The following is an 11,374-nucleotide window of genomic DNA, read 5'->3' as shown; positions in this document are numbered from 1 at the left end:
CACACGAGTATTGGGATGACACCTTTTGAGGCGTTATATGGGAGGAAGTGTAGGAGTCCAGTGTGTTGGGATGATAGCACTAAAGCTGTGGTTTTGGGACAACAAATGGTACAAGATATGGTTGAACAAGTACACTTGATTTGGCAAAAGACGAAAGCGGCTCAAGATCAGCAAAAGACTTATGCGGATTTGCACCGCAGGGACATCGAGTTTGCGATGGGTTACAAGGTTCTCTTGAAAATGTCACCTATACGGGGCGTTATGAGTTTTGGAAAGAGAGGGAAGTTGAGTCAGAAATTCATAGGCCTATATGAGATTTTGGATCGGGTAGGTTACGTAGCTTATCGGCTAGCATGGCCACCATCTCTTGATCTGGTGCATAATGTTTTTCAAGTGTCACAACTTCCAAAGTATGTGAGCGATCCATATTATGTGCTTGAGGTGGAGAATATTCAGCAGGATAAAGGTCTCACTTATGCGAAGGTGCCAAAGGAGATATTGGATCGTAAGGTGCACAAGATAAGGAATGGTGAAACCGTCTTGCTAAAAGTGATATGGTCTAATCACAATGTGGAAGAAGCCACTTGGGAGCCAGAGGAGGCAATAAAGGGGCGCTGCCCACATTTTGTTTGAGCAGGTATGTTTGGTTACAGGGTCATAACCTTGATCTTTTAGGGGGGGGGGGGGGGGGGGGGGTAAAGAAGATGGCATGTGTTTTGGGTAGTTTCTAGGTCGGCATGGTTAGGGTCTTTTGAGTCGTGTGTTTGTGAGAACATAGTTGTTTATGGTTGAGTACAGGTCAGTGTCTTTGAGTTGGGTGTTCTCTTCGAGTTGCATGGTTAGTAGGTTGGTTTTAAACATTGTATCAGGCATGGTATGAACTTCGGGGACGAAATTCGTTTTAAGGAGGGAAGACTGTAATACTACTGTTTTCTGGCCTTAGCTTACTCGATCGAGTAAGCCATACTCGGCCGAGTAAGTCGTCGAGTGCAGACAGGCTATTGTTGTGGTTGCACTTGGCCGAGTTGCGAGGAACTCGGTCGAGTAGGGCGTACTCGACCGAGTACCCGGTGGTCTGGCGGATTATTTTTCCGTGGTTTTGATTAAAATAGTTGGAGAATTATATAAAAGCGTTATTAGCAGTTACTAATCATTTTCTTAATCATTTCTCTTAAACTAAAACTACGTTCAACATTCTCCAACCATTTTAATCACTTCCAAGGCTAGGGTCGATCGATTTTGGGTTCTACGTATCTTTTTCGCGTAGTTTTAATCAGTAAGTCTTTTTCCCTATGTTTATTGATAGTTTGGTTATAGATATACTGTAATACTACGGTTTTCTATGTCTATGGGTATTCTATTGAGTTGGGCTTACTCTGTCGAATAAGTATGTTTTTATACGAAACCGTAGGCGACTTGATGGGTACTCGATCGAGTATGTCACTTACTCGATCGAGTAAGTGAGTCTTACGGGTTATTTTAGCCGGGTTTTGTTAATAACGCGTGATTAGTATAAAAGGATTCCGTCATCTTTCTTAATCAGTTTTCACTTTTATAAAACCTTTCAAGAGAGAAAAAGAGTTACGTTGTCTTCATTCTCCGCGTTGTTAGCAAATCCCAAAGGCTAGGGTCGTCGGATTGTCTTATTCTTTACACCGTTGAGTTCGTCCCGTCAAGGGTAAGATTCTTGTATAATTTTTATAATGTTTCGTTGAGTTTGTTTAAGACCCTAATTGGATAGATTTGGGAGTATTATGGTGATTAGATGATAATTATTTGAATATGTGTTATAGGAGGACGATTCGTAGAGGAACATTACTGAGTAGCTACGTGTAATGGTCTTGTGGTTGCTTATTCCAGGTAGGGTTTCCCTACTCGGTTATTGTTTACATAGTATTGTTGATGGTTGATCATTGTTGTTGAATTGTATTATATTGGAATTGGTAATTGGTGATTGTTGTTGTATAATGTAGTTGGTTGTGATTGTTTGTCTGTGGTTCGCGAGGTGCGCCCTCGACTGAGTGGAGTCACTTGCGGGAGTGGCTTTACGCCCTTGATTCTCCCTCTGTGGAAACCGCCACAGAGGGGATGTGCACATTTAGGAACATGGGTTATCGCTCGGATGAGATGAGCGCGGCTTAGGTGGGAACGGCTGCGGTCCCCCACTGGCGGTGTGGAAAACTTGTCGCGATGGGTATTCTGGCAGGACTACACAATTCAAGGTGTAGTCAGGTGCGTGGAGTTATGATGGAGATTAGATGATCGTTGTTTTGCTTTTGTTGTTTTGTTTGATGTAAAAAGTAACTGACCCCGGTTTAAATGTTTTGAAAACAGTGGTGATCCATTCGGGGATGGTGAGCAGTTATTGAGCAGGTATGAGATGATGCGCATGGGATAGCTAGGTTGAGTTGCCACGAGATGTCTAGAAGTCTACCGCTGTGTTTTAAACATTCATTTTATTTAGTTGGTTTGACAGTTTTGAGGAGCAGTTGTATTGTCTTTAACAGTTTTGGTTTTGGACATGTATCACTTTAAATTTATTTACTAAAGTGTGTTTCTTTATTGTCTATTTGATATACATTGCCTCGGGTAACCGAGATGGTAATATTTACATGCCTTAAGTGGTCCAGGTAAATCACTTGGAGTATGGGGGTGTTACAAAGTGGTATCAAAGCGACGATTTTGGAACCTGTAACTAATGAACCCAATGAACATAGGGAGTCAAATAAAATGAACCTGGGTAGGAGTTGTGAGGAGCTAATGCAAAGACTTGGGAGACGTCCTAAAGTCGCGATCTCACCCTACAACTTTGAACCGGTCACTATGGGGTGTGTCTTGGGATCGTTATGTGTTTACTTAAGAATGTTGCATATCTACATAGAAATGTGTTGTGTGAATTGGTGGATGAATGCATGTGGAGGATGGGGAATGTTGCGGTGAAAGGTGATGAGTAACATGAGTATATGTGTTGATTGAATAACGGAATGGCATGATGATTAATTTCTAATGTGGCTTATTAAAAACATGTGAAATAGGATGTTGTTTGTTATATATATGCGCATATGTATATCGAGTTATATATATATAGTTGGTTAGAAAGTAGTTGAGTTGAGCATGCGGGTAGTATACGAGTCAGCATCACTCGATCGAGTAGGTGTGGGACTCGATCGAGTTGGTGTGACTCGATCGAGTGGGGTATATGTCGTTTCTGGATAGTGTACTGTTTTTGGGCACTCGATCGAGTAAGTAGGGGGACTCGATCGAGCGAGGTCTACTCGATCGAGTAAGTAAGAGGCTCAATCGAGTAAGGTTTTTGATGCTTTCAGGTCAGGTTCTGGAGTCGAGGCACTCGATCGAGTAAGTGGGCAACTCGATCGAGTGGCCTCAACTCGATCGAGTAGGTTGTGTTGCTCGATCGAATAGGTTCTGCATAGGTTATATAAGTGTTTAAGTTGTGGGATGTGTGTTTATCTTTACCTCTTCTCTTATATAGTTCAAAGATGCCGCCAAAGAGATCCGCGTTGTATGCTAGGGCCGAGATGATGAATATTGATGAGGTATCCAAGATGCTTGAGCATCAAGAGGCGATGACTGAGGCCTTGAAAAATTTTGGGAAATATAAAGAGGCTGGGGTAGATTTTGCTAAGATGAGTACTACCATAGCCTGTTTCAACCCAAACGAATACATGGGTACCGGAGCGCCAATTTTGCTCGACAATTGGAATAGGGAGATAAAGAATATACTTAATGTGGTTCATTTCCCTGAGGACTTTAGAGTGGAACAAGCTGCGTTCTACTTGAGAGATATGGCTGGAGAGTGGTGGGATAAGATTAGGGAGAGTACCTTAGACCTATATGTGAAACAGGGGATGTCGGCTATACCTTGGAGTGAGTTCAAGAGAGCTATGCGCGGAGATTTAGTACCTGAGCATGTCCGTAGTTGGCTGAGAGAGGAGTTTGATGATTTTAAAATGACTCCGGAGATGACAATGGCTGAGTATTACCACAAGTTCAATGAGAAGTCTAGATATGCCGAAGATATGGGGTTGAACCAGGAGAACTTAGCGTTGAGGTTTGAGAAGGGTTTGACACCTAAGATCATGGAGAAGCTGCTTGTAGGAGTCCTTACGGATGTTAAGGAAGTGTATGAGCGAGCCGGGAGAGCTGAGAGGTTGGTCGAGATGGCCAAGGAGAATAAGGAAAGAGGTTCTGAGAAGAGGAAGGCTGAGGGCGAGGGTGGTGGTCAGTCTAGTTACAAGAGGGGCAACCATAACCAAGCGAGAGCTTACTCTTCGGGATCGGGGTACAGTGGTGGAACTTCCTATGGGCGTGACCGCGGTGGTGGTAGTAGCAGCTGGGGGATATCTTGCTTTAACTATGGCGGTATGGGCCACAAGAGACATGAGTGCACCAGTGCTGTGGGCAGGGGTTTCTAGAGACCATCACAGGGGAGTTTCTCTCAGGGTCCCTCTCAGAGTTATGCTAGTAACATTCCGGCTGGGTCATTGAACAATCATGGTGGTTAGAGCAACAACAACGGTGAGGCTAACGGCAATGGCGGTAATTCATATCAGAAACCAGCAACAAACAACAACCAGGGGTTGGCTGCCAAGCCGTCTACTTCTGCTAGTACTATTCAGGGAGGTGGACAAAAGACCAGTGACAAGCTTTTCATGATGGAGAAGAAAGCAGATGAAGATGATGCTCACGTGATCACGGGTACTGTTCTTATTAATGGTGTCTTTACCTTTGTTCTGTTTGATTCGGGGGCTTCACAATCTTTTGTATCATCGAGTCATGCTAAGCTTTTGGGTTTGGAGAGGTTTGAGTCTGTAAAAGAGGATGTTTTTATACCATCGGGTGAGTCTGTAACTTGTGGGTGGCTGTATAAGGGTGTGTCTATGATAGTTGGTTTTAGGCCTGGAAATTCGCACATATTCCAGGATAACATTTCACCCTGGCCTGACCATCAGGGTGTCAGGACATCAGGATACCAAAAGACAGGCGTCAGCCAAGGAGAGGACAACGGTCAAAATATAAGGACAATATTTCACCAATTCAAAGATAATATTATTGTCAATATTCGGATAATAATTGGAGCATTAATGGAGAAGATGTGGTAATAATAGCCATGCAATTAAGAGAGTAATTAAGCGCATTAAGGAGCATTAATCCGAGCAATTAAGGAGGAATATTCAGCTTGGTTATATAAGGAGAACTTGAAGATTATTTGGACACAACACATACTCGAGCATACAACATTCTCACACAATACTTAAGCTATTTTACAATCATTTGTGCTAATTACTCAATAATATAGAGAAATCCTCTCCTGGCTAGGTGCTCGTGGTTTTTTCCCATTTAAGGGTTTTCCACGTATAAATTCCTTTTCTTATTTTTGCTTATTTATCCTACTTTACTTTTCTTGTTTCATACCCTGCCCTGCATATTCACAGATAGGTTCGAACTAGTTAACCCTGCCTAGACTTACCCTGACTTGATTTCACCCTGCGTAAAATCCATACAAAACAATTGGCGCCCACCGTAGGGCATCTAGCTCTTTAAAATCTTTTTTCCTTATCTCACAAAAATCCAAATAACCTACAAAAATGGCCCAGCCTACCATTGAAGAATAGCTGAACGCAGCCCTCCAGCAACTAGCTGACTTGGAAGGTTTGAAAGACAAGGTAGCACAAACAGAGGCTGAAATCCTTCAGTTAAGAGAATCTGAGTCAGCTCTGAGACAAAAATTAGAGAAAACTCAAGGAGAAGGTTCTAGATTCCAGCCAGGAAAACCATTTGCATCAATCATCAAAAACATTGATTTCTCCAGATTTGGGAGTCCAAGTGGCTCTAAATTTATCAATGTTGATGGTGATAGTGAGCCAAACAATAACAATGAAAAACCTGATGAATCTGCAGCAGCCATCATGATGGCAGTAGTCCAGGAGTTCAAGAAACTAAATGAAAAATTCGAAAAGATACCTGGAGTTCATGCCAAGTTGGAGGAGGCGGCCCCTGACAGTTATGCTGATTCGCCTTTTATAGACGAAATAGCAAAAGTGGATCTGCCTAAAAAATTTATGATTTCGTCTCTGAAAATTTATGATGGGACCACAGATCCACATAATCATGTAGCTCTCTATAAAAAGAAAATGTTAGCTGCATCTATCCCTAGTGAGTTCAGGCAAGTCTGCATGTGCAAGGGGTTTGGAACAACCCTGACCGGACCTGCTCTGCAATGGCACATCAACCTGCCAACGGGTAGCATCCATTCTTTTGCCAACCTGATCAATAACTTCAACCAGCAGTTTTCTAGCAATAGGGAGTTGGAGAAGTGGTCCAGCGATCTTTAAAGAATTACGCGGAAGCCAGAGGAGACTCTCGGGGTATTCCTCGCGAGGTTCAACAAGGAGAAAGTGTCCATTCCCAGGTGTGATGTTGGAACAGCAGTGGAGGCATTCAGACAGGGGCTACTATCTCATAGTGATTTATACAATGAACTCACTAAGTATCCCTGGCATATATTCGAAGATGTTCAGGCTAAGACTCTTGCATATATCAGGCTGGAAGAAGATAAAAGCTACAAAGTCGGATCATCCAGTGGATCAAAGGACTATGAAAAGAGCAATAGGAAGAGCAACAAAGGAAACAATTATAGACCTACTCCATATTCTAGGCCAGACCATTCAGAAGTCAACCTGGCATATGAGTATATATCAAGGTAAGGCTAAAGTTTTCCCACCTATTTCCGAACATAACTTTAGTGTTGATATACGCACGCTCTTTCTTGTGTTTTTTCCCAACCCAAAAAGGGAAAAAAAGTAGATTCAATAGTAGCGCGAAACGAGTGACTAATCGGAAGCACGGAACTTTAAGTCCGAAGGAGCCTGCAGGCTTAATCCAGCGACTTGACAACATGGGATCAGCAGTCAGAAGACCTAGGAAGGTGGAAAATCTCAACCCTAGGAGAAACAACTCCAAGTGGTGTGAATTCCACATGGACATTGGACATACAACGGATGATTGCTTCACCCAGAGGAAAGAAGTGGCCTACCTGTTAAAATTCGGATACCTAAAGGACTTGATCAGAACAAAGGGCAGAAATGGAGATCAGAGCAAGGAGAACCAGGAGAAAAAGCAAGACCGCAACCTTCCTCTACCACCCCCAATTTATAAAGTAAAATTCATATCTGGTGGGTCGGAAATTTGTGGCCTGACCAGTTCAGCAGCAAAGAAGATAGCTAGGACGCCAAGGACTACATCACCCTGCAAACCAGATCATGTCCCATCAATCACTTTCAGTGATTGTGAGCTGGTAGAGATTCCTGACGTTCATCATGAAGGCCTGGTAATCTCAATGCAGATTGGAACTGCTACAGTGAGGAGGATCCTGGTAGATGGAGGCAGCTCAGTGAATCGAATAATGCTTGATGAATTGAAAGCCATGAATATTGGTGAAGAATAAATCACCAAGAAGTCCAGTGTGTTGGTAGGATTCAGTGGAGAAACCAGAAGAACATTGGGAGAAATCCATCTCCCTACTTATGTTAAAGGTGTCTCATCCTATGAGAAATTTGGAGTCCTGGATTGCATGTCATCCTACAATGTAATCCTAGGCAGGTCATGGATCCATAATGTCAAGGTTGTACCATCAACCTATCATTGGTGTATCAAGGTACCAGTAGACTGGAGCATAACAACAATCAAAGGGGAATACAAGGCAGTCCAAGAATGTTATACAGCGGCTTTGAAACCTTCTAAGGCAGGTAAGTCCCTTGCATAGCAATTACCGTACCCTGTCAGGACCACTTATGTGGCACCATCCAGGATGGAAACAGATTAGGTAATCCTAGACCATGAGTATCCTGACAGGTATGTTCTAGTTGGGTCTGACGCCCCATATTGTGTCAGGCCAGAACTGGTAAAGTTTCTTAAGAATAAATCATCTTGGTTTGCTTGGTCTCATTTTGATATGACTGGAATTAGTGCTGATGTAATTACACATAAACTTAACATTGATCAATCTTTTAAGCCTGTGCAACAGAAAAGACGAAAATTTGCGCCTGAAAGAAATACAATAATTAATGAGGAAGTGGAGAAACTTCGGGATATGGGTATGATCAGGGAAGTAATGTACCCTGAATGGCTAGCTAACGTGGGTGTTGTGCAGAAAAAGAATGGTAAATGGAGAGTTTGTGTAGGTTACACTGACCTGAATAAAGCATTCCCTAAAGATCCATTTCCCCTGCCACATATTGATGCCATGGTAGATGCAATAGCAGGGCATGAGATTCTGACATTCATGGATGCCTCTAGTGGATTCAATCAAATAAAGATGCACCCTGCTGATCAAGAGAGTACTGCATTCATTACAGAACGAGGCATACACTGTTACACAGCCATGCCTTTCGGCCTGAAAAATGCAGGGGCAACATACCAGCGCCTGGTCAACATGATGTTCAATGATCAAATAAGTGATATCATGGAAGTCTATATAGATGACATGGTAGTAAAATCTAAAATGCAGAAGATCATGTGAAGCACTTGGAAATAGCGTTTCAAATATTGGAAAAATACAACATGAAACTCAACCATGCAAAGTGTCATTTTGGAGTCTCTGCAAGTAAGTTCCTTGGATACATGGTGACAAAAAGAGGAATAGAAGCCAGTCCTCAGCAGATAAAAGCCATCCTGGAACTTCAGTCACCCAAGTCTGTCAAGGACATTCATAAATTGACAGGCCGGGTAGCTTGCCCTGAACCGGTTAATATCAAGATCCTCTGAAAGGTGTAAAATATGTTACAACTTGCTCAGAAAAATAAACAGTTCCATTGGACACCTGAGCATGAAGCAGCCTTTCAGGACTTAAAATTGTACCTGTCATCTCCATCTTTACTGGCTAAACCAGAAAAGGTAACAGGTTTTTACTTACATAATAGACAGGATGTTGTTGGCCTTCTTGTTCCTTAACCAGGACTACACTAACTGCTGTGTCAGTGACAACTAGATATACTGACAGGGGTTCTCCCTTTTCTGGTTTAGCCAGTAAAGGGAGAACCCCTGTTAGTATATCTATCTGTCAATGACAATGTAGTAAGTGCAGTCCTGGTAAAGGAACAAGAAGGCCAACAACATCCAGTCTATTATGTAAGTAAAAACCTGTTAGATGCTGAAATGAGGTATGGTTTACATGAAAGATATGTTTTAGCTTTAATTATGTCATGTACTAAGCTGCGTCCTTATTTCGAGTGTCACCCTATCATAGTCAGGATCAACTTACCCATAAAATCTGTCCTATGCAAGCCTGAATTGTCGGGTAGGATGGCCAAATGTTCGGTACAGCTCAGTACATATTATATTACCTTTGAACCCAGGGCAGCGATTAAATCACAGGCCTTAGCAGACTTTCTGGCTGATTTCAGCCCTAACCTAGAATCTGACCTGGAAAAAGAAGTCAACCAGTGAGAAAATAAAACCCCAGACCAAGAGTGGACTTTGTTCATAGATGGAGCATCTAATGCTAGGGGGAGAGTGTTAGGACTAGTGTTAATATCGCCACAGGGGGACATGATAGCTCGGGCTGTAAGCTGTGAGTTCAAAGCCACCAATATTGAAGCATAATATTAAGCCCTGATAGCAGGCCTAAAGGTATGTCTAGACCTCGATGTTCAGAACTTAAAGGTAAAAACAGATTTACTTTTAATTGCTAATCAAATAAAGGGAACTTATACGGCAAAGGATGCAAAAATGATTTCATATTTAGAATATGCAAAAAACCTTACCGCTAAGTTTGCTTTGTTTGACAAAGATCAAATACCAAGAGACCTGAATACCCAGGCTGATGCTTTGGCCAGCCTAAGTTCAAATTTTACCCCCGCAGTTTTTGATAAAATACCGATTGTTCACTTATTAGAGCCAGCTATCAAGAAATCGAACAGTCAACCCCACAATCAAGATAATAATTCTTGGACCAAACCTTATTATGATTGGTTCCTCCAAGGAATATTACCTCAGGGCAGGCATGAAGCGAGGGCTTTTAGAATTAGAGCTTCAACATATTCTATTATAAATAACACTATATTTAAGAGATCACTGGCTGGACCAGAATTGAGATGCTTAGAGCCTGATGAAGCTAAGCAAGTACTCCAAGAAATACATGATGGACATTGTGGCAACCATAAAGGAGAAAAGAGCCTGGCAAGTAAAATACTCAGGACAGGCTACTATTGGCCAACACTGAGGGCTGATTGCTTGGAATATTGTTCAAAATGTGAAGCTTGTCAAATTCATGCACCAATAATACACCACCCATCTGAACTATTTCACTCAATTTCTGCACCCTTGTCGTTCATGAAGTGAGGCATGGATATTGTAGGCAAGCTGCCTGTAGCACCGGGACAGAAAGTATTCATGCTAGCCATGACTAACTACATCTCCAAATGGATCGAGGCTAATTCTTTCAGGCAAATAACTGAAAAGGAAGTGATATCTTTTATCAGGACGAATATTATTTGCAGATATGGAGTCCCATCAGAGATAGTGTGTGATAACGGCACCCAGTTTGTGGGGAGAAAGACTAAAGCATTTTTCCAAGAGTCGAACATCAACCTGGTCACATCCACTCCTGGATATCCAAAAGATAATGGTCAGGCTGAATCAAGCAACAAGGTAGTCATAAGCTGCTTAAAGAAGAAAATAAAAAGAAGATGAGGCAGATGGGCTGAAGAACTCCCATTAGTGTTATGGGCAGATAGGACAACTCCAAAGATATCAATAGGCAAAACACCCTATTCTTTGGTGTATGGTTGTGAAGCTGTCATCCCTGTAGAAGTCCAGGTGCCAACATCAAGATATAGCCTGACATATCAACAAGTGTTGGCCAGGACTTACAATAAAAATGTCAAGATTAGGGTCTTCAAGGAAGGAGACCTTATCTTACGAAATGTTTTTCCAAATAAGAAAGAAAAATCAGCAGGCAAGCTAACCCCTACGTGGGAAGGCCCCTATTTAATTGACTCTATTCTGGGACAAGGAGCATACAGGATCCAAACATTAGAAGGAGAAATGATCCCAAGATCCTGGAATGTAACTCATTTGAAATTGTTCCATGTATAAATCTTATCCTGGCCTGATCAGGTAAAAATTACATCTTTACTATCAGTGTTTCACCCTGACATGCTACCTGAAAAATTATGTATCTCACATGTTCTATGTGCAATCCATATCCATATATGCAACTAACCCAATCTCTTTTATTTTTCTTGAATCCTGAACAATTATACATGATAAATGATTATATGCATAAATATTCAGGATTGATGGCTACTCTACTGTACATTAGACTTCTTATTTATGTAGTTTTTAAATTTTT

At 41.9% G+C, this 11,374-nt stretch overlaps 1 protein-coding gene across 1 annotated transcript; it reads left to right on the top strand.

The window, feature by feature from the left end:
• Window positions 1-105: 105 nt before the first annotated feature.
• Window positions 106-633, top strand: LOC141617337 (uncharacterized). The gene has a single exon (XM_074434521.1). It carries the CDS (start codon window positions 106-108, stop codon window positions 631-633), a length of 528 nt encoding a protein of 175 aa, XP_074290622.1.
• The last annotated feature ends 10,741 nt before the right edge of the window (window positions 634-11,374 follow it).

Source organism: Silene latifolia, chromosome X (assembly GCF_048544455.1).
Source record: "Silene latifolia isolate original U9 population chromosome X, ASM4854445v1, whole genome shotgun sequence".
NCBI lineage: Eukaryota > Viridiplantae > Streptophyta > Magnoliopsida > Caryophyllales > Caryophyllaceae > Silene > Silene latifolia.
Note: the sequence above shows the minus strand (reverse complement) of the source record. Positions and strands in the feature narration are given on the sequence as shown.

What these genes read in the sequence shown, in the direction of transcription:
- LOC141617337 (XM_074434521.1), top strand. Translation starts at nt 106, where the DNA reads ATGGTACAAGATATGGTTGAACAAGTACACTTGATTTGGCAAAAGACG.